Genomic DNA, 25,425 nt, shown 5'->3' with positions numbered 1-25,425 from the left:
AATTGTAATAATCCGATGCTGGAGATAATTTAAAAAAATAAATTTGGGGACAGGAAATCCCAGCAGCAATACACAAGCATGTTATTATCCTACAAATCACTATCTAAAATGCTCCTTTACCCCCATGCTTTCGAGAGGAAGGAATACACAAAAAATAATTCCCTGAAGAGGACAGATTTTTTTTTTTTTAAACCCACTGGTTTCTCAGGTCTCACATCTTTATCTAACTTCTTTGGAACCCAGATAATAATCTCATTATCTTTATCTTCTAATGCAACGACAATTAGGTTTATTTGTAATAATGTATTAGTAATTATCATTACAGTAGTTTCCTTTTATGGGAGGAAGGGAGACAAATTCCAAGACCCGCTATGGATGTCTGAAACCATAGATAGTACCAAACATTTTTCCTAAGCAGCCATACCTATGATAAAGATTAATTTATAAATTAGACACAATAAGAGATTGACAGCAACTAACAATAAAATAGAACAATAATAATATACTATACAATAATGCCCCCAAAGTGGATGACTTTGCACAAAATTCATGCACTTGGGTGGTCCCTCAGCCCAGCCTGTGCCCTCTCGCAGTTCAGGACCCCTCGCTCCTTACCGCCTGCTCACAGTCCCTTAGCACTGCCACAGAGGTGGGAGAGGCTTCTTTCTCGGCCACTGCTGTGCTCCCCAGCAGTGAGCCCAGCTTCTGGCTGAGTCACGCTCCCCCTCTGGGAGCACACTGACCACCAGGAGGCAGCTCCTGCATTGAGCATCTGCTCCCTGGTGGTCGGTGCGCATCATAGCAACCGGTTGTTCTGGTTGTTCTGCTGTAAGGGTCACTTAGGCTTTTATTATATAGGTAAGAGTTACTTGAACACAGGCACTGGGATGATGCAGTATCAGGTAGTCGATCTGATTATTGAGCAGCAGGCCACCAAGTGACTAAGCCTTAGTCACTGAGGAGTGGGTAGCTGTGTAGTATACAGCACGTATGTGCGGGACAAAGGGATAATTCACGTCTCAGGAGGAACAGAGCCGGAGGACTGGAGGTTTCATCATGCTATTCAGAACAGTGCGCAATTTAAAAGTTCTGAACAGTGTTTTTCTGGAATTTTCCATTTAATGTTTTCAGGACTACATTTGACCAAAGGTAACTGAAACCACCAAAAGTGAAACCGCGGGTAAGGGGAGGTGGGTGTTACTATATAGGTTCGGCCGCTGTAAAGACCCAGTCATTGGTGGTGGCGGAAAATATGTACTGTGGCATGCCTCCTTGCGCAACTGCCCAATCCTTGGCATTCTAGCTGCGGGTGGAGCGGCCCCCAAAAGCAATCCACGCTCATCGCCTGGACCACTCTTCTTTGGGCCAAAGGCGGTTCCAGACTACCGCACGTCGGGGCACGCTGGGGAGGAGACTAGCCCAGGCCCTCGGTCTAGTGTAGACCTGGAAACACTCCCCCTGCCCCTAGGTTGTCACGAAGCCCAGGGTGCTCTTGGGCGGCGTGGGTCTCAGAATACCAGCCCCAGCGCGCCCTGCTCCCGGGCCTGCAGGTGGCATTCGCGTCCTTCCACCAGGAAAAGCCGTAGCCAAGCTCTGGGGGCGCAGCAGCCCCTCTCCCGGCCCCCACGCGGAGAAGGACGCTCTGCAGCTTGCTCCCGAAGCCCGGGGATCGACCCCGACCCCCTAGCCCCGCCCACCTCGGAGGGCTCGGCGCGCAGCGATTGGTGGCGAGGCGGGGGCGGGGCTCCGGTGGGCCGAGGGGGCAGGGCCGGGAGGGGACAAAGCCGGGAAGTGGAAAGGCTGCCCCGCCTGCTGGCTGGTCTGTCCCGCGGATTTTGGAGGCTGTGTCAGACGCCCAACAGCTGGGACCCGGTGGGGTTGCCAGTGTTTGCGCTGGTGAGTTGGGTCGCGAGTGGCTGTGGCGCCAGCCCCACCCCGACGCATCGCCGGCGTCCCGACCCTGCAGGTAACCGCAGGCTGCGAGGGGCGGCGGGGCCCTGGCTTTGGGGGAGGCTCTGAGTCCGCCCACGGCTGGGGAGAAGGAAGAAAGAGATCTTGGGTTTGGAGGAAGGAATTTAGCGGCGAGTTCTGGTCGCAAAGAAGGGGGTCGGGGGGATCATCCAGGTATTGCACGTGGGAAAGGGAAGTGGGGAGGAAGTGGGTGCCAGGTGCCTGGATGTGCAGAAGGTCGGCTCTCGGGCACGGGAGGGTGAAATGGGGCGGCGGAAAGTTGTCTTCAGTGACCGTGGACGCCCAGGTCTGCATGCAGAAAGGAAAACCGAGCGATGGGGAATTGCAAGGACACGTAGAAGACTGAGTCGTGGGTTTAGGGGGAAAAAACGTGCGGCCAGGGGAACCGAATACAAAGAAAGGTGGGACCCGATGACTTGGGTGCGTGTGCTGCGAAATCAGACTGCAGGGAGAATGCCCCCGCTTGGGAGGCATGGGGTGGGAGGAGCCCCAGCACCCGTTTGCGGGGCGGGCGGGCGGGCGGAGTGGGGGATGGAGCGATCTCAAGTTCTGGGGTAGGCGTTCCCTGGCCGGTCCCCCACGCCCGTTTAAAGGTCCGGCACCCGAGAGGGAAGGAGTGGGCGTGGAGACCAGGAAGGAGGATCGGGGCCAGCTGCCGTTGCAAGCCTCTTGCACAAGGGCCACAAGGACGTAGGCAGGCCGAGAACCTGCTGGTCGCTGCGTCACTTAAGGGCGTACAAACCTCTGGACCAGCTCAGGGACGGCGAACCCCAAACTTCAGGACCAGCTAAGGGACGGCGAACCCCAAACCTCAAGACCAGCTAAGGGGCGGCGACCCCGGACGCACCCTCCCGCGTTTGCCCGCGCAGAGATCGGTGCTCCCCTAACCTTTAATTGTGCAGTTTCTACAGACCTGCACCTGCCCTTCGCCCCTCTGGGTTCACTCCGCACTGTACTTTAAACCAGATAAGCCGGGCTGTCTAAATCCTCCTGGCAAGAGGGGTTTGTGTGCTGTCTTTTTAATTCCCTGTTTGGTTTGTGGGGTTTTGTGTTTTTTTTAGGGTTTTTTTTTTTTTTAGGAGATAAACGACATTCAGCTGAGTTCCCAAGACTGAGAGGAGTTGGAGTGATTAGCAACTGATTCACGGTAAAGGTAAGAATTAGCAATTTCTTCCCTTCCGTATTTTCTTTGATGTGGCAATACTGCTTTTAATTGGTCTTGGAGATCTTAGAGGCAGGCATTGCGAGGGAGTGAGTCAGGAATATTTTCAATAATAAATTGCAACTGACTGCTTCCGTATTTCAGTTCCAGCGTCTTCTCTGCAGGAGACTATTTTTTTTTTGCCCAGAGATTATTGTAGTTCATGAAAGCAGCTTTTTAAAAAATGGCTAAAAAAAACTTGGGGTTTATGAAAAATTAAACAGGGTGAGCAGCTCTTTTTTCTTACACTAGTCAACATTAGTCCAGGCTTGTTTACTGGAGTTACACAAGTGTGTCAGAAGATTAGAATTAGGCTGTTCAGACAAAAGAACCAACCTGTGGAAAAGTCCTTCCTTCTGAAGTTGGGGTTTGGGTGGAGATAGAAAATCTGAGGGGCAAGGGTAGACAAGTGAATCCACTGGGGCCTAAAGCCCACCTCATGGAATTCAAATCTAAAATAAATAAAATAATGGCCTACATTGTAGTAAGCCAGGGTCTTCAATAAAGCTTCTGTTGTGTAGTTAACAGGTGATAAAATTTTAGTTAAGTAATGTGAGGAAGATCTGAAATACTTCAATTATGCATTATGAATATAGAACAATTACTACTCAAAACATTTACTTCAACTGAGAAGGAAATAATTAACTAAAAAATACTGTCACTCAGTGTTGAAATTTCAAGTATAGTGTATGACCTTCTATTAATTGTATTTGCCATCCAGGAAAAAATAGCCAAGTAATAACTCTTGCATAATTCTATATAGAAATATGGCCATGGAAATGTAGTATTAAGACCAAGATAAGTTTGCTGCCTCTTTTTTGTTTTGTGGTGAATGCAAGAACAGGTGTCACAGTGGGATCCGTGTGACTGAATCATATACTCGTACTTTAAGCTGTACTGTAAATCATACTTGAAATTACAAATGGGAAGTAATTGACTCATCCACACCAGTTTGTTCATTTCTTTTATTCTACTTGAGTTCCAGATGGTTCCCCAGTAATAGTAACATAAGCAGGATTCTAGAATTGCAAACCTGGCAAGTGAAAATGGGCCTGGGGGTAGAAAGGTACCCTGGCTTGTCACAGAAACCAAGGCTTACCACCTACTGATCACGACATTCTTTAATTTGAAGGCCAACTACTTGAGCTCAACTTTTCAAGAGAGTCTGCTTACAGGCCTTTTACCTAATAATGTTTAAAGTCAGCTATACATGCAGGGGAGGAAAAGCAACTTGCAGTTGTGTTGCTGGGGGAGGGAAACTTCCCATTAGTGCTTCAGGAAAGGGAACAGATACTTTGATCAGGCTCAAGGCGTCCTCTGCCTCCCAGAGAACATGCGTAGGACAGGGCCTTCCTTTAAGCCTCATAGTCTTGCTTTTCCAAAGTGTGCACCCCCACACCCTGTTCCTCAAAATGGCATCTCTTCCCGAGACAGTTCTCCTTCCCTATGCCACGCACTGACAGCTCACCTTTGCCCACGAACAGCCAGCAGAACAGGACCGGAGTTGGGTTACTGAGGAAGAAGACAGGGACATGCTTGGGTCCTGAGCAGTGACCTTGTATAAACAGATTTCTCTGATGGAGAAATCACTCTTGTATTTAGCTCCACATCCTTAGTATTTAATATTGTCTCTAGGGAAGCAGTTCCACCAGGAATTCTTCATCTTTCACTTTTAGACTTAAAAGTTCTTTACACATAAGTCACATCTCCTTGAAGGTAGTTATTTGAAGCAAAACAGCCTCTTAAAAGAGGGGAAATATTAGCTCTCATTCTGCTCATCTTGAGGGCACAGTATAGTGAGGAGTTGAATAGAAGTGTTCAAATAAGCATGATATTGTGGAAATAATCTTATTTTCCAGGACAAACCGATCGTCACGAATAATGATTACATTACTGAGGGCATGTTACAGGAGCAGGTTCCAGATGCTCTAGCAGGTGGCCTTGGGAAAGCTACTTCTCTTATATCAACGTAAAATAGGAAATAATTCCATCTTTCAGGGTTGTTGCGAGGGATAACTCAAACCACACATGAAGCATGTAACACAATGCTTTATGTAGAGAATGTGCTCAATTCTAATGGTAACTGTAATTACTATTAGCTTTTCATGCAGTCATGCTACTATGAATTATTCTTTTAGTAGTCCCCAAATGTTTCTATTTTGTTTTTATACTAGTGATACTGTGCAGAAACTTCATTTCTTTACTATGATCTTTTCTTCTTTCTCTCCTTTTCATTCAAACTGACCTCATCCAGCACCCGACTCACCTTCTCCCTTACATGTCCAGTCCCTTAAGCATTAAGCCCTCAGGACTATGAGGTTCTGGTCAACATCAAATAATCTTAAGAACAAGGCCTCGGGTCTTTTGACCACAGAGACAGAGTTTCAATTAAACTAAAGACGGCATCTAGGCCTCAGTTGTGTTTTAGCTCCAGACCCAGAAAAGTGGTGAAACCAGATGAAGCGACACCATGGCTGACATCAGGAGCAGATGCACTGATCACCACGCTCTACCCTAGCGCCTACCAATCAGTAGAGACCATAACCTTGACCATGACCCTAACTCCCTTAGTCACCGTGATGAATGATTTTCCCCCTATATAATCCACCCTCTGAAGTACATGATGGTTCAGGGTCTTTAAGCATTAGCTCACCTGTGACTCCAGGTATGGGCCACTTCCTCAAGTAATAAACCCTTACTTTCTTGGCTGCAAACTCCTGTTCGCTTCTTATTGGGCTTTGATGCATGCAGACAAAGGGATCTCTTTAGTCCGGGTAACACTATCTATATATATAAAAGGCTAAGTGACCGGCTGACCGGCTGGTAGATATGACGTGCACTGACCACCAGGGGGCAACACTCAATGCAGGAGCTGCTGCTCAGCAGCAACTTTGCAGAGTGCTCTCTCGCTCTCTGGGACCCCTCAGGGGATGTCAGACTGCTTGTTTCGGCCCGATCCCCCACAGCCAGGCCGAGGGACCCAACCTGTTGGAGGGACTCCGCTCACTCCGCAGACATCCTTCAAGCCCTGGCGCTGCCCCAGGTGCGGCCGGCCAGGGAGGGACCAAGGGAGGTTGACTCCAGGGTGTGTCCGGCCTGTCTCACCCAGTCCCACCCCGCCGGCCACCTTCTAATTAATTTCCTTTCCATGTGCATGAATCTATGCACCAGGCCTCTAGTAATGAAGTAAATGACAAGATATGTATCTTATCTTTTTATTTTTTCTCTTCTTTTTAAAGGTTTAGTGAAAATGTCTCAAAAAATCCATGGCGGTTCAGTGGTAGAGATGCAAGGAGATGAAATGACACGAATCATTTGGGAGTTGATTAAAGAAAAACTCATTTTTCCGTATGTGGACCTGGACCTGCACAGGTAAATGAATTACAGTCATGTGCAACTTAATGACACGGTCACATTCTGAGAAGTGTGTGGTTCAGCAGTTCTGTCATGCGAACAGCATAGCATGTGCTTAAATCTGGATGGCGTAGCCCACTACACACCTAGGCTCTGTGATACAGTCTTTTGCTCTGTAGGAGAAGAAAAATAATTTTCCCTCTACCCTTCCGGGTCCTTGACTGAGACATCCCAGTAATAAAAGAGAGATTAAAGGAAAAAAGGAAGTCTAGTAATATGTGTACCTCCTGTATACTGGGAGCGATTCAAGAAAACTGAGGAACTCTCCAGAATGGTCGAAGCCACCACCTTAAACACTGTCTTTGGCTGAAGACAAAAGAAAATGTTGGTGGGGAGGTCAGTTATAGGAGGTGACCATGTTAAGCAGCAAACAAGGGTAAGGTGTGAGGCATATTTAGGTCTTCCTCCTCTGCATTCATAAGAGTCTGGAGCTGAGGTCACCCCCCTCTTCCTGGTACAGCGAGAGGCACCCTGGACAAATGGAGAGTTCCCTTACGAATGTAAATGTATTTTCAAGGGGTCACTTCTCCTTGACTTTTAGAATTTCTCCCATGTCTGTTCCTTAAAATCAATCAGCCTAAAATGATCCTTAGGCCAAAGAGACATATTTTGGGGAGACAATTCTGTTCCCCTGCAGCTCCTCAGCCACACTTCTCCTGACGACTCAAGGCAGTTGTAACAATGGTACGTATTGTGTTGCACTACAACTTCACCACTGCTACGACATCATTAGATGACGGGAATTTTTCAGCTCTGTTATAATTTTATGGGACCATTGCCGTATATGTGGCCCATGACTGTTCCTCCACATCGAAAACTCAAAGTATAATCTTAAGGGATTTCAGGATATAACTAGCTTTTTTACATAGATACAGCTGAATCCTGTGAATAAAGCCTGGAAAGAGTGCCTGAATATGTGCCAATGAATCTTACTATTTTTAAAATATATTTTTATTGATTTCAAAGAGGGAAAGAGAGATAGAAACATCAATGATGAGAGAGAATCATTGATTGGCTGCCTCCTGCATGCCCCCCACCCCCACACTGGGGATTGAACTCACAACCCACGCATGTGTCCGGCCCTGGAATTGAACCATAACCTCCTGGTTCATACGTCAGTGCTCAACCACTAAGCCATGCCAGTTGGGTTGCCAATCAGTCTTCTTTTTAAATTTGACATTGCTAGATATACTGGACTTATAATTCAGAAGACAAGAAGTGTAATGGGAACAACGTGATTCTCAGGTCTTTCCAAGCCTCTGTTTCCTATAAAGGTTTTATTTGTAATAAATCAGTCGCCAAGAGCAGTACCAAGTATTTGCAGAAGGGAAAATAATAGAGGTACATCCTTGTGTTAAACTGTAAATGAAGTTGACACAATTTTGATCTTTCAAGCTCTACTTTCTTTTGTTTTCCTCTTTAAAAAAAAAAAAAACATATACACACACACACACACATTTTAATTGATTTCAGAGAGGAAGGGAGAGGGAGAGAGAGAGAGAGAGAAACATCAATGATGAAGCGAATCATTGATTGGCTGCCTCCTGCAAGCCCCCTACTGGGAATCGAGCCTGCAGCTTGTGCCCTGACCAGGAATCAAACCATGACCTCCTGGTTCATAGGTCGATGCTCAACCACTGAGCCACGCCCTGTTTTCTATCCTTCTACTTAACTAGCCAGTGGATCTTTTCCCCTTTTTATTCCTTGCCTTTGCCCTTTTCATACAGTTATAGTACAGAAAGAACCCCTGAAGTTATTTTAATAAAACACCGACCTGTCACAAGCGCCCTTAAACATTTGTGTCCTAAAGACTTGAGCCTTTGCCCGTGTGTAAAGTGTTCGGAGACAGATATGAAAGGCTGTGTGCAATGCTCATTTTTTCCCCGGTGTTTTCATAAACTCGCTCATGCTTTTTGAACATTTGAATTAGGTAGAAACAGAATTTTTCCAAGGGTGCAGTGGCTGAAGACTCACATTTTAGCCAAACTAGTGGCAGCTGGAAGTGTATATGTCTTGACCAGAATTGTGCATTAGACTATGTCCCGAGGACCTGTTATATTTGCTTGGGTGTAGACATTCAGTTTACATGGTGTCATTAGACACCCTTTTTAATTATTCTAAGCTTAAGCTGTTGATAATATCACTGTTGCAACCACAAGATGGAGCAAATACCTGCAGAGGTCAACAAAACATACAGGAAATGAAGCATAAAAGCATCATCCAAGTAGGTTTAAAGAAGCGTTTTTACCAGCGCTCTCCTGTTTCAGGTGAGTGTGCAGGGCCCTTGCCAGTAGAATAGTTACAAAGATGCTTTGAGCCTCCTTAGCCTAGAGACATAAGGGGTTTTAAAGGATAGTCCTTAGGCCCAGTAAAAACTGTCACTGGCTATAGACCAAAGAATGTTTAGAGGCTCAAACAGGTTGTAAGCTGTTCTAAAATTGCTATTATTACATGACTGGTTCTTTTTTGAGGGGAGTGAAGGAATTAATTTGTTTTGTTTTCTGCAGACTGGACTGCGGTCCAGGCCATTATTCATTTTCTCTTAGAAAGGTTAAGAAGAGAAGCAAAAATTGCAGGCATGTACTGCTATGCTAGTCTCTCCTGCTGAAAAAGGATTCCTGTGAACATGAGCACTGCTGACTGCATTTCTTGTTTGAGTTAGGAGTAGATGTTTGCAGATACTCAGCACTTCCTGTGCCAGGAGATAAGGGCGTTTGTGCTCTGTTACATTTATATGAATTAGCTAAGGTCAAAGCAGTCTGGAGTTCTTGTTGTTGTTGTTAATCCTCACCCAAGGATATTTTTTCCATTGCTTTTCAGAGGGTGGAAGGGAGAGGGGAAGTGGGGGAGAGAGAGAAACATACACAGCTATTAGTTGCCTCCTATACGCACCTGACGGGGAGCAGGGAGTGAGCCCCAAACCCAGGGGTACATGCCCTTGACCAGGAGTCAAACCTGAGACTCTTGGGTGCACAGGCCAACACTCTAACCACTGAGCAGCACCAGCCAGAGCTGGAATTGTTTTTATTTGGAAATTTAAGATTGCTGCCTCTGCATTTGTATCATGAGTTGGGATAACTAAGGAAAGGAAATACAAGAACTAAAAAGAAATCTAGAGGCTTCGTGGTTCAGCAAGTTAGGAAAGCTGAAAAACTTTAAAACCTTGGAGAACAGAATAGTCACATTACTGTTTTGGTTTTCCTATTTTGGACAAACTATTCCATACTTTAGATAAAACCTTACAATCATTGTCTGTGCTCTGTGAACAACCAACATCCTTTTCAGCTCCGAATCACTGGCAGTCTGGCTGTTGGTATACCAAGCTCTAGCCTTCTGGGGTATATAAAACCATTGCTTGATTCCATTACTTATCCAGTAAACTGCAGGCTTGTGTCCAGAACAGAGAAACTTACCCACGAATTAGGGCAAGGTTCATCATATAACTACCTGGCATTAATGAAGGATTCATTAGTTTTTTTGTCACTAAATGTCACATTTATAAATCCCACTACTTGAATATCAAATATAAGAAACAAAAATTTTAACCAACTCTGATCCCTTTATTTTTAGAGCACTGTATTTACTAAGGAAAAATGTGCTAAGGCGGTGCTTAGTGTTGCTTTTTTATGTTAATTATATGGACGTCTGCCAAAGGGTTGCTCCAGCACTGTTATTGCCTCTATATGGTGAAAGCTGGCAAAGGTGCAAAGCACAATGGTTTCCATTCAGTTTCCTTCCAGACAGCCTCCCACTGCAGCACAGGGAGCCAGGGCCCAGCCGGCGAGCCTCTCAGGGCTGCTTTTAGTTGGCACCGTCTTCTGTGTCTCGGGTACATTCATGCCGAAGCGTGGCAGATGTGGGTATACGGAGAGCCTTCACTTTCTGCAGGGCAAGCTCTGCGTGCCAGCACCGTGCAGAGACAGACAGACAGAACGGTAGCACCCTCCGTCACCCACCGCTCTGTCTGGGTTTTTTCCTCCCAGCTATGATTTAGGCATCGAGAACCGTGATGCCACCAATGACCAGGTCACCAAGGATGCCGCAGAAGCTATAAAGAAGTACAACGTTGGCGTCAAGTGTGCCACCATCACCCCCGATGAGAAGAGGGTTGAGGAGTTCAAGTTGAAACAGATGTGGAAGTCGCCCAATGGCACCATCCGAAATATTCTGGGTGGTACTGTCTTCAGGGAAGCTATTATCTGCAAAAACATCCCCCGGCTTGTGAGCGGATGGGTGAAACCCATCATCATAGGTCGTCATGCGTATGGGGATCAGGTAAGTCATGCGCCATAATTTGATTTTCCATTCTTTCTTCATGGCCTTGGGCTGCCCAGCAGTTCTGAATTACGTGAGTTTTATGTTTATCTTTTGGTGACTACTCCCATTAAACAAAGTGCACGATTGAGAAGTGCATCTATGTATATCTGTATATTTACACATCTAGGTAGAAGTAAGTACAGAAAGACTCACAGGCATCTGTCTCAACACACATGATTTTTTTCAGACGTATTTTTTTCTTTTCTTTTTGTTAATTTAAACCATATAATATTGACATTTTTGTATGGATAATTTCCTGTGCTTCAACCAAATTAGTAATTCTCAACCTTGGCTCTAAAAGGATCCATTTATAGGCTTCTTTGGTGTTTGTTTTATTTTGAATTTTAAAAAAAAATGTTTTGTTCTGTTTTAATTCCAGTACTTGAGACCTGATGAATCTGAATCTGATGGAATTCAGGCATTTTAAGCTCCCCAAGTGATTCTAAGTGCAGGCAGGGTTGGTAACCACCAAAGATTATATGACACGTGGTCATTTCATACATAAAAGGAAAAAACTAACCCAGTAGTTGAAAACAGTCGCTTTAAAACAGTTTTTTTCCTACTTGGAAAAGAAAGTTTCATTTCTGTACTTCTGTACAAGTAGGCTGGCTGCCAAATTACACAGAAAACCAGCCAACCAAACAAAATCAAAATTTCATGTTGAAACTGAGGCATGAAGAGTTTCATAGGAAGTAGTGTATGTCTTAAAAGACCCTGAAAACAAGCGTCCCTAATTCTGAAATCCAGAGGCTTTGGTGTATATAGCTGTCCTTGAAAGTCTGGCCAGGGCAGACCACCATCTATTCCTGGGACAGGGTCACCAGTCACTCCCTGATGGGTAGTTCCCTTTGTTCTATCCTGTGGCTCAAACTATGCCTCCATCCTGACCTGTCCCTTCACAGGTACCTACCAGAGGCCAGGACAGGCAGTGTAGATGGGAGTGCTGCACACGCCCTAATTCTGGGAATACCCCTCTAAGCTCTTGTGAGTTCAGTGGTGTCATTTTTGTCTGCTGCTGCTGCTGTTGTTGTTGTTGTTATTATTATTATTATTATTATTATTATTACTTTGGTATCAATCACTTGGAAGAATGATTGCTCATTCTATTAAAGTCCAGATTGAAAATTCTAAACCTCTGGTCGATTCCCTGATCGTGTGGATATGCATAAACATCTACAAAGCATGTATGGTGTTTGGTGCCTCGGTTTCTTCCTTTTGAGAACGGAATAAATTACCGTAGTAGAGGATTTTATCTGTCAGAGGATTTTATATGTTAGGCAAGGCCATATGCCTGGGTTGCATGCTTGATTTTTATTGTGTGGCTACCTAAAAGTGAACCTTCATCGTTATCTGACAGCTTTTACCAGCTGTCATTAGTATTGCTCTATACAAACAACCAAAGGATGCTGGTACCTGACTGAAACTAGTCTTCTCTATCATTGAAGAAGGCACAATGCAGCCAAGACTTAACAGGTGCCTAGTGCAGGCTGCGCACATTTCCCCACCAGAGCAGCTTCATGCCCACGAGAGAGGTGGCTTTCCTCAGACGGCCCTTCTCTAAGGGCCACCAACCTGCGCAGCTGCTTCCAGGACGGTGGCTTCATGTGGACAAGTTCCGGGCGAGGCATCGGCAGTGACGATAATCATGAAGAGACAGCCCTGAAGGTCCAAGGACCAGATCCCAAGTCTTTTGACCCTAGATGCATATTTCCACAACACCGCAGTCCCTTCCTTGTAAGAGAGATGTAAGAATCAAGTGAGATAATAAGACGAACTGGTTACTCACTTAAAGCATCTGTCCTATAGTGAGGACAAGGCATTCGCTCTTTATCATCTCCAATACCACAACTAGTATACTCTCACCCCCTATAGGCAGACCTCCCTGACCTCCAGGTCATGCCATGTCTCTTCCTCTGCCATCCGATAGCATGTTTACCTATGCCCAGTTTGGTAAGGGAAAGTACTTGGTTAATTCTCACTCCTCTCCATACCAGTGCTCAGAAAACCGCCCTGTGCGTGGTAGGCACCCAATAAATACTGATCTCTAACGTGTGCTACCACTGATTAGCTTCAGGGACTCTCTGGACCTCCTCGTCCCCATCTCTAAAATAAAAGAAGGTTGAGCTACACACTGTGCTATTTATCTAGGTGTCTTCCAACTCTGTCCTATGATTTTTTTTCCTATTTTTTGTAATACTTGTTGGAATAGTTGTTTTAATACCTCTCCCTCTCTCCCCCCTACGCAGTACAGAGCAACTGATTTTGTTGTTCCCGGGCCTGGAAAAGTAGAGATAACCTACACGCCAAGTGATGGGTCCCCAAAAAAGACATACGTGGTACATAACTTTGAAGGTATGTAATTAAACTTCATCATGATCATTTTTTCACAGATCGTTTAGACAGCATTATTTCCAGTTGTTTAAAGTTTGTTGTGTGGCTGCCTAAAAGTGCAACCTGAATCTACAACATTACTACGGGACCTTAAATCTGAATAAAAAAGTAATTGGTTTCCACGCCTTCCTGTGGCCTGGATAAGGGCACAAAAGGGATTAGCCTCCCAGTTGGAAATGCATATAGGCAGACAGGTTGATAAATAGGCATTTCTCTTAAATCACGAAGGGAAGGTTGGGTTGGCAGGAGTTTGTTGTGCACGAATTATATAAATTAAAAGTGAATAGCCCTAGCTGGTTTGGCTCAGTGGATAGAGCATCGGCTTACGGACCAAAGGGTCCGGGTTTGATTCTGGTCAAGGGCACATGCCTGGGTTGCGTGCTTGATTCCCAGTAGGGAGTGTGCAGGAGGCAGCCGAGCAATGATTCCCATCATTGATGTTTCTTTCTCTTTCTCTCTCTCTCTCTTTCTCTCTCTCTCTCTCTCTCCCTTCTTCTCTGAAATCAATAAAAATAAGTAAATAAATACAAAAAACATGAATATCTCCAACTCTCCTGTCATGTAATCCTACCGTTTGCTCTGGTAGGGTTTGTATTAAAAAAAATGGTTGTGTTATATACTTGCTGAAATGTTCTTCTTGCCCATCTGCGTATTTATTCTGTGGAAATAGAACACTTGTTTTTTGCCTTTTCTTGCCCAACATTCTCCTGCTTCAAAAGGTCCATTATGGTGAATTCCACTCAAAACAGGGGACCCTCTTTCTCCATTATTGAAGTTATTAAAAGCATTCACACAAACAAAAATGCAAAAGTTACCTAGCTTTTGTTTTCCTTGCTTCCTCTAAATAATAACCCTTTTTAATTGAATTTATTGAAGTGACATTGGTTAATAAAATTATACCAACTTCAGGTGTACAATTCAACAATACATCATCTGTATGTTGTGTGTTTACCACCCCTGGTCAAGCCTCCTTCCATCACCATTCATCCCCTCTCCCCTTTATTTTTTTCTACCTGCCCCCTTCCTTCTGGCAATAACCATACTGTTGTCTGCGTGTATGAGTTTTTCTCTTTTTTCTTCGCTTAATCCCTTCACCCTTCTCACCCAGCCCCCAACCCCCTGCCCTCCAACAGCTGTCAGTCTGTTCTCTGTATCCATGGGCCTTGTCATTTTCATGGAATCTAGCTCTGCGGCTTTCAGCACCTTTCACATTCTGTGCCCAAGTTGGCCCTGGACAGTGGAATGGATTCAAGTTCTGTCTTTCAGCAATAACAAAGTTCAACTAACAGGCGTTGTGAAACACCAGTGATTACATGTAGCCTAACTTTTTCTACCAATGACGATGTGAACTGTCTGTATCCTCCAGGGAATTATGAGAATTTTCATTCTCTGGCTGAGGATTGAATGCGCACTTAGAGTTTAAAATACAGATTTGAAAATTTAAAAGTATGAAAGGACAGTTTAAAAATTATTCATCCTTTCTTGAGTATAGCTCTGGTTCATATCAGTGGATTTTTATATTTTAGTGTCTTCAGCTTCCTAAAAACCATATCTCTTTATATCATCTCTGTTGCCCTTTTAAAATAACTTAGAATGTCCTTAACTATGCCTGACTTCCCGCCTATTCTGTGCCTCAGGAGCTCATGGGATGTTCAAGTTGGGAGCCTGGCTGGGACTTTTTGAAGCCTGGGCTTAGATATGGGAGCTGGGAATTGGATGATTTGTGGTTGTGGGTGGATTTAAACTTGTTACAACTGTACCCCATTTCTCTTTTTTTCTCTCCTTGGTGTCTCCCCACAGAGGGTGGTGGTGTTGCCATGGGGATGTACAATCAAGATAAGTCAATCAAAGAGTTCGCACACAGTTCTTTCCAGATGGCTTTGTCCAAGAGTTGGCCTTTGTACCTGAGCACCAAAAACACTATTCTGAAGAAGTATGATGGGCGTTTTAAAGACATCTTTCAGGAGATCTATGACAAGTAACTACAGTTCTTTTTTCCTTCCTTTTTCTCACACTGGCATCTATAGTATGGAATTTGCATGCTTATCCCTTTGGTTCTGGGGAAAACTGAGTGAAAACCATCACTATCCCGTGAAGACAAGAGCGAAACAGATTTAATGGGAGTGAAACAAAATCACTCTAAGTTGCTTTTCAAAGATAAATGTGTTCTCAAATCTGGGTCCCACATTTTTTTTTCAGAGCCAGAATTATGTATTGTTTGAAGAAAGGTGCCCTGTTACTGATAGTTCTCATTTTTCGAGCCTGAGTTTCTGAGTGGGGCCCATTTCTATTCTGCCTGAAACCCATTGCCGTGACTGAAAACTCTGCTTTAGTGTAGCCTCTTGGGCTGACGTCTACATTTATAACAACTGTAGATTCAACAACATGCGAGCATGGGTTAAATTTTAACTCCCTTTCAGGTGCAGGGTTTCAGGCCAGGGCACAGTTTGCACATCTCCTTCATGAGACATTTTAATTCCTCTTCCTGCTGCCCATGCTCTAAGCCTGGAAGCTGTCCTAGTTTCCTGAATGATATCAAGCAATAGAGTGGTCTTCCCCCCCGCCCCACCACCCCATTACATTCTTAAAGTAAGCGAATCGCAAGACTCTGACTAGCTGTGTATGGAAAACTGTGGAAGTAGTGCTGGGGAAACCCGTCTCGCTCAGTTCTCACATCTCCAGAGTGGTTGCATAGCTTGACAACGATTGGGCAGGGGTTTGAGCCCATGTATCAGGTTCCTAAGTTTGTGCTGCTTCCAGCCCCACCCGTCAGCCCCCCTTCAGAAGCATATGACGCCCCTCACAAAACCAGTTTTCCTCCTTTTCTGTTCTTGTCTCTCTTCCCTCCCAGGCAGTACAAATCCCAGTTTGAGGCCCAGAAGATCTGGTATGAGCACAGGCTCATCGATGACATGGTGGCCCAAGCCATGAAGTCGGAGGGAGGCTTCATCTGGGCCTGTAAAAACTACGACGGCGACGTGCAGTCCGACTCCGTGGCCCAGGGTAAGGAGCGGGGCCACCAAGCAGAGGTGGAGCGGGTCCTGCGGCAGGTGGGCGATGCCACCGTCGTCTTCCGGTTTAGGAAGAAGGATTCTGTAGCCCTTGTCTGTAAAAGCCAGGAAATGTGAGTGCTGCCCGGCACCCAGGCCCCGCTGCTCAGCTGACCCAAGAGGAGGTTGGGCTCCGACTGGGGAAGCTACTCCTCAGGGTCGCACCGGAAGTAGCTCAGTGGTTGAGACTCTGGGCTCCAGCCTTGGATGTGTTAACACAGTTTCCCCACTTGAAGTTTCAGTGCCTCCAACAGGCAGCCCACCTGCCTGGTCTGAAAATCACTCTCTTTCCTGCCTTTATTTCCCCCCCTGAGAATGTGAAAAGCTAGGCCACTTGGCAAGGAGGGGGTAAAGTGAGGGTTCTGGGCTGTCTAATAACCAAAGGGGATCTCGCCAAGAGCTCATTGTTCTTTTTTCATTTTTTTAAACAATTCTAAATGTTTCTTCCCCTAAAAACATAGCCTCAAAATACATGAAGCTGGAAGCTAGAAGGGAATTTTGAAATCTTTTGCCTAGTCCAACCGCTTTCTCTCTTTCATTTTCTTCCTTTCTATTTCCTTCCCTCCCTTCCTCTTTACTTCTTCCTCTTCTTTATTCTTCTCTTTCTCTCCCTCCTTTCACAAATGAGGAAACTGAGGCCGGAGGGGAAGTCACTGTAGGACACATCCCATGAGAAACAGGCGGGTGTGAGATCCAGGTCTTCCAGGTGCTTTTCCAGGCCCCTTCCCTGTTCACTGCACTTACTGAGCTTGAACCACCGTTGTCTTGATGCAGTAACAACTATTATTAAGGTGAAGGTATTGAGGGTACGTAAGTAAACAGACCACTAGAGGGGAAACAGACACTAGACACCATTCCTCATTTCTCGACAGTTGATTGGCATCAGCTAGCACAGCAGGAGCAAAGGGTTGAAAAGGAATCCAAGGGCTCACTTGTCTGGCAGCAGGAGCTTCTCGTGCCCTTTCAGCCAGCCCTGAAGGCTGCTCTGTGCGTGTTCACTGCTTAGGTTGACACACAGAGGAATTGAGCAGCGAAGCCCAGGGCTGTTCATAGAAATTCAGAAACGTGTCCAGTGTCATCAACAGACACTCTTCCCTTGATTTCCTCAGCACCAAGTGGCCCTTCAATTTCAGTGTCAGCTTGACACTCCCCTGGTGAATGTTTGTGTCGACTTGAATTATGTTTGCTTTTCCCAGGAAGTACTACTTTTCCTTTCCCTTATGAAAAAGTTAAACATCTCTTATCAGTTTTAAATCAGTAGGTCAAGGCAGTTAAAGGCCACTGTGATGTCAGATGAATGAGTTGCACACCCTTTGCTCTCCGGTAGCTCTAATTCTCAGGATGCAGGAGAGGAAGGAGTGTTGCTTTGTGATGACTCCATGGTGGGTAAGGGGAACGTCCTTGTCCTCAGAGTTCTCCATAAGGGACCCAGATCATTCCATCATTTCTGCATAGCCTCTTGGCAGCAAGAAGAGAGGATTTAGGGTGAAATTCCAAAGGCAAATGTCAGTTACAGAGGTTCAAAAGACTCTGAAATGGGAGTTCTGAAGGGCAGTGGCCAGGAGCACACTGATAGGATGCCCGGAACCAAGGCTGCTGGGCAGAGCCCCCAGATAAGTGTGACCTCAAGGCAGCTAACCAGATTAAAAGGCAGCCGGGCTGTCTTCACGTTATTCTTCTCTGGGGGAATGAGCTACTTTGGCCTCACTCCAAACATTTCACTTACAGCTTCTATTTTGACAGTGATACCAACTGGTATCTCCTAGCGTTACCGCATAGGCAAACTCACCATGGAGAGTGAAGTGTCCTGCACTTACTTCTCCAGTCAGTCAGTGTTTGAGAATTTGCGGAAGCCTCAGACCAACACAGTGACATGATAGGAACTCGTAACCTGCACAGGAATTTCTAACTGTGTCAAAGATGAGTTTAAGAAATTATTTATGCTTGTTTACTTATTCTCAGATTTAGAAAAAAATAACGGCCCATTATAAATTTGCATTTACTTCTCAGGTGCTTTGGGGAAATAGCAAAAGTGGAGAAATGTGTTCTTTGAAATCAAGTGTAAAAGAGTGATAAAAGAAGAAAAGTCAGTTGCATGGACTTAAAAGTTATAATATGGTTCCCAGAATAAGAAACCACAGAGTAGAATTATTTTGGTGGGGCTGTTAGAGTAAGGACGAGTGGAATGTTCTTGGATCCACCCCATCCTCTCCTTACCTGCCTTTTCTTACCAGCCCCAGTGAGTCTGAGCAGCTTGATGGCAGAAGACAGCTCACTGGTGTTTATTCTCCCAGAACAGGGAGGCATCTGCATGTAAGAGTCGCAGTAATGTGCTGGGCTCTTCCTCTGTGGCAGGTGCCATCTGCTGGGGTCCAACCCCAGCGGGTCCAGGGGTCCCCAAAGGTGTGGATGGAGTCGGCGAAGAAGGAATGACACGGAGACAGTGTTCAGTTCATCAGCAGCCTAGCCAGGATCTCTAGCCAGGATCTCCAGCCAGGTTCTGTGTCCATGTTCTCTTGGTAGGTTCTCCAGGCAGGTTCTGTCCAGGTTCTCCAGCCAGGTTCAGTCACCAGGTTCTAGTCAGGTTCTCTTGCCAATTTCTGTAGTCAGGTTCAGTCCAGGATCTTTTGCCATGTTCTCTCCAGCGAAGTTCTTCTGTCTGTAGGTTCTGTGTAGGTTCTGTGCCTAGGTTCTGTCTCTCCTCGTTCTGTCTTCTTACATCTGTATTTATACCAGTTGATTCCAATCCTATCAATCTCTATTTCAAAGGTTAGGGTGTTTCTTATCTCCATTCCAGGGAGTAAAGATTATGTAGCTTAAGCATGATTGTTCGTAGTTAAAGTGATTAATTACCCACCTGGCACTTAGTTAAGAGGTTTTATTCCCTCCCTAACTTCAGGGGAAAATCCCTACCTGGGGAAACAACCTTTCTCAGAGACCTTGGTTAAAACACATAGTGCCAAGAACGTGAGCAAACATATTAAGAACAGTATGCCATATATGCCAGGTCCCTTGAAACAGCAAGGATGGACCGGCTCCCAGCAGCCATCCTAAGGAACAAATAAATTTCGTGTTTACTCCTGCACATACGTGTATTCATCTAATTCGTACAAGCCGATCAAGTAGGTGTTTTATTATTCCCATTTTATAGGTTAGAAAACTGAGCCACAGGAGCTAGGAAGTCACAGAACTAGGGTGGAATGCAGGCAGTCAGACCCTGAGTCCCCGAGATCAGTAAGTGCGGGAAAAGGACTATGATGTTTGTTTGGCTTCCCGGGACCCGTGAAGATGAAGTCATTTGCTCTCGTCCCTGAGCGACCCGGGGCTCTCCATGCAGTTGAAGCCAGTACTTCATGCTCTGCCACTTACAGGTTATGGCTCTCTGGGCATGATGACCAGCGTGCTGATTTGTCCAGATGGCAAGACGGTGGAAGCAGAGGCTGCCCACGGGACTGTCACACGTCACTACCGCATGCACCAGAAGGGGCAGGAGACATCTACCAATCCCATTGGTAAGAGACTGAATAACTGCTACACTGACATCCAGCCAGAGAGTGGAGATCCAAAAGGGACTCCGACATGTTCCTTTGGCTGCCAGATGCTTTGTGTGTAAAATTACCACCACGCGGCTGACTTGTTCCCCTAACGGGAGCTGTTTTAACATGCTTCTTAAAATATACGCAATAGATGCTTTTTCACTTGGCGGGACAGTACATATCATAGAGGAGAATGTTATCAACAGCATTTTCCTTTCCCTGTGGTGCATTGAAATGTCACATATGGCTAAGAGTCTAAGAGCCACACAAATAGATCCTCCTAACCATGCTTCAAGGATAGCACACATTCAAAAGAGATTACAGGTTGCGGGTTTGATCCCAAGTCAGGGCATGTACAGGAGGCAACTGATCGATGTTTCTCTCTCTCTCCCTTCCTCTCTCTAAACATATCCTCAGGTGAGGATAAAAGAAAGAGAGAGAGAGAGAGAGAGAGAGAGAGAGAGAGAGAGAGAGAGAGGAGGGGAGACCAATATAGACAAGAGATAGAAGAGATTGTGACCTTCTGCAAATCAGTAAGTGCCTTAAGCTTCAAGCTACTTGCACACAGTGAAAATGTGCTTCCTTGCAGCTCTAACAAAACCCAAAGCATTTCTCCTACAAACATGCAGATTTTTAAAAGTTTCTATTCAGTAAAATATTTCTAACTCTCCTAAAATTTAGAGTGCTTGAGGAGAGCATCTGATGAAGTCAGTCACCTAAATTTAAAAAACAAAAAAGGATTCTATCTTTGGGAACTGAAACATTGGGAATATGTCTGGCTGGTATGGTTGACGTGTGTGCTTGGTCTTTTCCCTCTCAGCTTCCATTTTTGCCTGGACCAGAGGCTTAGCCCACAGAGCTAAGCTTGATAACAACAAAGAGCTCGGCTTCTTTGCAAAGGCTCTGGAAGACGTCTGTGTTGAGACCATCGAGGCTGGCTTCATGACCAAGGACTTGGCTGCTTGTATTAAAGGTTTACCCAAGTAAGTGTAAGACGCCGTGAGCTCTGTGGTCAAATGACCACTTATCCTCCCTGGGCTCAAAACATCAGTGCTTTTTGGAAGTATCTGTGATTCATTACTCATCATCTAGTTCAGCGGTCAGCAGACACTACCTATAAATTGTCAGACAATAAACATTTCAGGCTTTGTGAATATACAGCCTTTTCAAAACTAAGCAGCTATTGAACTTTGTGGCCTGAGAGCAGTTGCAGATAATTAGCCTCTAGAATGGGTGTGGCAGCGTTTCATTCGAACTATGCACAGAACTAGGCTGCAGCCTGGATTGGGTCCTTGGGCCAGTGTATAGTCTGCTGACCCTTGATCCAGTGGACAGCCATTGGGTGGCAAGGTTCCATTTAATTTAAAAAGAAAATTGTAGACAGAAACAAAGGGACCCCTGAGGCTATTTCAGTCCACCCTCTATTTTTCCACTTTGCAGAGAACAGTAAGCAGCACAGGGGTTAGATGCTGAGCTGGTCAGATCTCTTCCTTAAGTATCTGCAACCAGCAATCACACGGTCGAGGCCCGTGTATTGCCCACGGTTTGTCTGAGATCATGGTAACCCGTATTCCAGCTGGATTAGCTGCTAATCAGAGACTTTGTCCTCAAAGTCAGAGTTGTTTACTCTGATTCACCTCTGGAAACACTGAGTTTAACATCAATCCCATGTCCCAGCTGTGTGTCTTCAGAGATCTCAGTTAGGGTCAGTGTGCCCCAGGATTGACCTAGTCACTACATCTTTCTTATCTTAAAGTTGCAGCATAAGTACAGTGGGGCCTTGACTTACAAGTGTCCTGACTAACGAGTTTTTTGAGATAGCAGCTGTCTCCCGGCTGATTTTTTGCTTTGAATTGACAGAGTAATTTGAGTTAACGAGCTCCTTAACGAGCTCGGTCTCAGAACGAATTTAACTCGTAAGTCAAGGCCCCACTGTACAGCGCTTGACATGTCCTTATTGGAATGGTACCTTTGTAGCCTGTTTGAATAGGCACCTATCAGCAGGATTTTGTTGTCTTTTTGCGTTTGTTTTTGGGTTTGTGTGTGTGTGTTTTTTTTTAATATGTTTTTATTGATTTCAGAGAGAGGAAGGGAGAGGGAGAAAGAGAAACATCAATGATGAGAGAGAACCATTGATTGGCTGCCTCCTGCATGCCCCCTACTGGGAACCAAGCCCACAACCTGGACATGTGTCCTGACCAGGAATCAAACTGTGACCTCCTGGTTCATAGGTTGACACTCAACCACTGAGCCACACCAGCCAGGCTCTTTTTTGTTTTTAAGTAAGACACAGAAATAAGATCATTAAAACTTTTTTTAAAGGATATGACAGTTTGCGGGGATGTGGGTAAAGCATGGCATGCCCGAATGGTTTGATTCTCCCAGGCATGAAGGCATTAGTCTGAACTAAAGCTCTGTGATAGTTTCCCCTCAGAACAACATGGCAGGAATCTCCTGAGAACGTGTGTGTGGCCCAGACTCAAGCTGCCTGTAGCCTGGGTTGCAGTCATCAGCCCAAAACTTGTAGTTTATTAGCGTTAATCCGTTTTCTTCTAGGAGTAAACAGAATGCTGCTTTAGCATTCCTAGGACGTTTCCTCTGCCTGCTACAGATCAGAGACAAACTAAATTGTCTTTTCTTTTTCTCCCTCAATCAGCGTGCAGCGTTCTGACTACTTGAATACGTTTGAGTTCATGGACAAACTCGGAGAAAACTTGAAGATAAAACTAGCTCAGGCCAAACTTTAAGGTGGTTCCTCGGCTTAGGAGGACAGTGTTTTTTGGTAACTAGTCCACTGGTTTACATTTTTCTGTATAACACTCAAGGGAAGGGCGAAATCAGTTTTGTAATTTGTTTAGAAGTCAGGGTTTATCTTTTCTATAAGTTTACAGCCTTTTTCTTATACATACAGTTAATGCCACTTCAAGAATGTGGCTGGGACTTTGTAACTTTAAATCTTATTTTCTACTAATAGCTTAGGAATTACTTTAGTGCTGTTCATACATACCCTGCCACTTTTTCTCATGTTCCAAAATAAATGACCAAAAAGAAGAGTGCTTGAAAAGTAAATGATAGCCACAATTTTGGTCCCTAAAAGTGTGTAAAGTCGAAATTCACTCCCTACCCCACTCAGCATGGCCTGGGCTCCGGGTGCTGTTGGTGTAACAGGTGTCCCACCATGTGAGGTCCAACCGCACCTTAAACTTGCGCAAGAATTGTAACGAAGAGCGAGGGTGCAGCTACAGCGTGTTGAAGACACAGCAGTCGCTTGTGCAAAGAGCTCCAACGGAATGTTTCGAAGTGTTAAATGTTTCTGAGGCCGCTAGAGAGTTCGGAATCCAGAATAATACTCCCGGGGGGCTTGTCCTCTGTGCTTGTCTCCTCCTCCTGGCCTGTGGGGCCTACGCTATGCTGCCCCGAACAGCGCCTTTCATTCAAGTGCAATAATACGAGCTGCACCTTTTTGGGATTTCTGGCCTGTTTTATTTCCTTTCTATAAATGTGATTTTTCAGAAGTTGATTGTAAACACTATTCTAGTCTGTTCTTCCTCTGAACTGTTCATCTTGATTAAAATTAAGTGCTAATGACCAATCGGGTTTCTATTTCTCGAGTGTACTTTAGTTGCCAGGCACCATGCCAGGTCCTAGCCATAGGAATTTGATTTTGAAAAATCTCTGCCCTTATCCAGTTTACTGTGGGGGGGAAGGGATAAGTAAATAGACAGTCAGATGTGGCTCCTACAGTGAAAAGGAAAGAAGATCAAAGATAGGACAAAAGAGGTAATTGGAATATTAGGGAGTCAAACCTACGCACATGCTAAGGAGATATGGTATCATTATTGTGTAAGTTAATAGGGAGCCAGGGAAGGCTTAAGAAGGGAGGGGCATGATCCGATTTTCAGCTTGAAAAATAGCCCTCTGGGCAGCTTTTATGAAGAAGGAACAGTGGTGGAGGGAGGGAGAGGGGAGTGATTGAGGAAGGAAGACCAGTTAACGAGAGGCTATTGTAGTATTTCAGGTGGGAAATGATGAAGATCCGAACTGAACTCACAGTGGCCCTGAGAATGGAGAGAATGGGGTAGATCCTGAGAAAAGAAAATTGAATCAGTGGGGATTGGTGGGCCCCGGGAGATGGGATGGCGAGAAGGGAATAAGTCCGGTTTCCCGTGTCCAGCTGCAGGCCCGGAGAAAGGCTGGTCCACACCCAGCAGTATCGGCGTATTCTGGGGAAGGACGTTGAGGCATTGAGAGGCTCTGGTCCAGCTTCCACAACACATCAGTGGCTGTTCTGGCCTGGAACCCAGGGATTCTCATAGCTGAGCACATTTTCAGGTTGTATTGGAAGAAGAAAGCATCACATGGAACAAAATGACTGCATTGGATTGGGTGATCCTTGGGTAGGCCGTTGAGCACTCACAATGCCCTGGGAGTTGGTCAGATGAGTATCTGTGGCAGAAAAGCCCTGCCCCAATATCGGATTTAGCATTTTCCCAACAACCAATGTTCTAAGATGATCAGCAAATGAACAGATGCTGACCAATGCACCCAGAGACGGATGGTTTATTTTGTAACAGCATCGGGATCAGAGCTGTTGACCCGGAAAATGACCGATGCTCAGCACATCCCTGAAGACAGCAGGATCTGGGGACAGAGAAGAGGAGAGTTCTGGACTTCGAAATTCTCTAAATTGCCAGCACTCTTCCTTAAGTGGAATTTTTAACACAATATTTAAAATTTCATCTTAGCAGTTAGAATCACAGCTTTGCTGTACTTTGCCTAATACAAACAATCCTGAGATGCTCCTGGCAAGTGATTTCCCATCCATTTGAATATTTCTATAATAAGAATCTCCCCCAAATTAAGGGCCTTGTCTCTTCCTGTTAAGGAGATAAGATTAGGAACTAATAGAAAAATATTAAGGAAGTTAGTATTTAGATAAATACTGATTTAAAATCTGTACTTTTATCACCTCCCCCCTAGAGGTTTTATTTCATAGTTCCTATTTTTGATATTAGGGAGAATGTAGCATCCAAATTGTTCATTCCTCTGGAACCAGACACTTGAACAACTGACTTTGGATGGCGTCTTAGACTCTGAAAGAGGTGAATTTTGCAAACATTGCAGAATTGTCTGTAACATTAAATTGGATATTTTAAATTTACAGAAAAAATGTAAGAATAGTATGGAGAAATCCTTTATCAATTTTTTAAACTGTTACACCATTGCTATATTCTTTTCTGTTTTCCTCTCTTCATACACACACACACCTCCCCACCCCCACCCCCACCCCCACCCCCACCCCGAACCATTGCAGAGTAATTTGAAAATCGTGTACCCTTTATCCCTAGATAATCAAGTATGTATTTCCCAAGAAGAATAATGACATTCTCTTATATGACCATAATATAGTTATCAAAATGAGGAAATTGAATTCATACACTACAATATAGTTCCTATTCACATTACAGCTGCTCCAAGCATCTCTACAGCTTCTCTTCCAAGACCCAATCTAGAGTCATGTGTTGCATTTACTAGTAGTTGTCTA

General features: G+C 44.9%; 1 protein-coding gene across 6 annotated transcripts; it reads left to right on the top strand.

Moving 5' to 3' along the window:
- The first annotated feature begins 1,798 nt into the window (after positions 1 to 1,798).
- Positions 1,799 to 23,472, top strand: IDH1 (isocitrate dehydrogenase (NADP(+)) 1). Of its 6 annotated transcripts, none has more exons than XM_036318977.1 (10): positions 1,799 to 1,966; positions 3,051 to 3,124; positions 6,412 to 6,544; positions 10,570 to 10,861; positions 13,150 to 13,255; positions 15,095 to 15,272; positions 16,146 to 16,297; positions 19,716 to 19,856; positions 20,701 to 20,863; positions 22,537 to 22,627. In XM_036318977.1, exons 3-10 carry the CDS (start codon positions 6,423 to 6,425, stop codon positions 22,625 to 22,627), a joined length of 1,245 nt encoding a protein of 414 aa, XP_036174870.1. In that variant the 5' UTR covers positions 1,799 to 1,966; positions 3,051 to 3,124; positions 6,412 to 6,422. The 6 variants fall into 6 exon arrangements, with proteins under 6 accessions (XP_036174870.1, XP_036174868.1, XP_036174869.1 ...); XM_036318975.1 differs by having other exon boundaries at positions 3,033 to 3,124; XM_036318976.1 differs by lacking the exon at positions 1,799 to 1,966 and having other exon boundaries at positions 2,553 to 3,124.
- The last annotated feature ends 1,953 nt before the right edge of the window (positions 23,473 to 25,425 follow it).

Source organism: Myotis myotis, unplaced genomic scaffold (genome assembly GCF_014108235.1).
Source record: "Myotis myotis isolate mMyoMyo1 unplaced genomic scaffold, mMyoMyo1.p scaffold_m19_p_8, whole genome shotgun sequence".
Taxonomy (NCBI): domain Eukaryota; kingdom Metazoa; phylum Chordata; class Mammalia; order Chiroptera; family Vespertilionidae; genus Myotis; species Myotis myotis.
The sequence above is the reverse complement of the archived record's forward strand: the minus strand, read 5'-3'. Positions and strand labels throughout refer to the sequence as shown.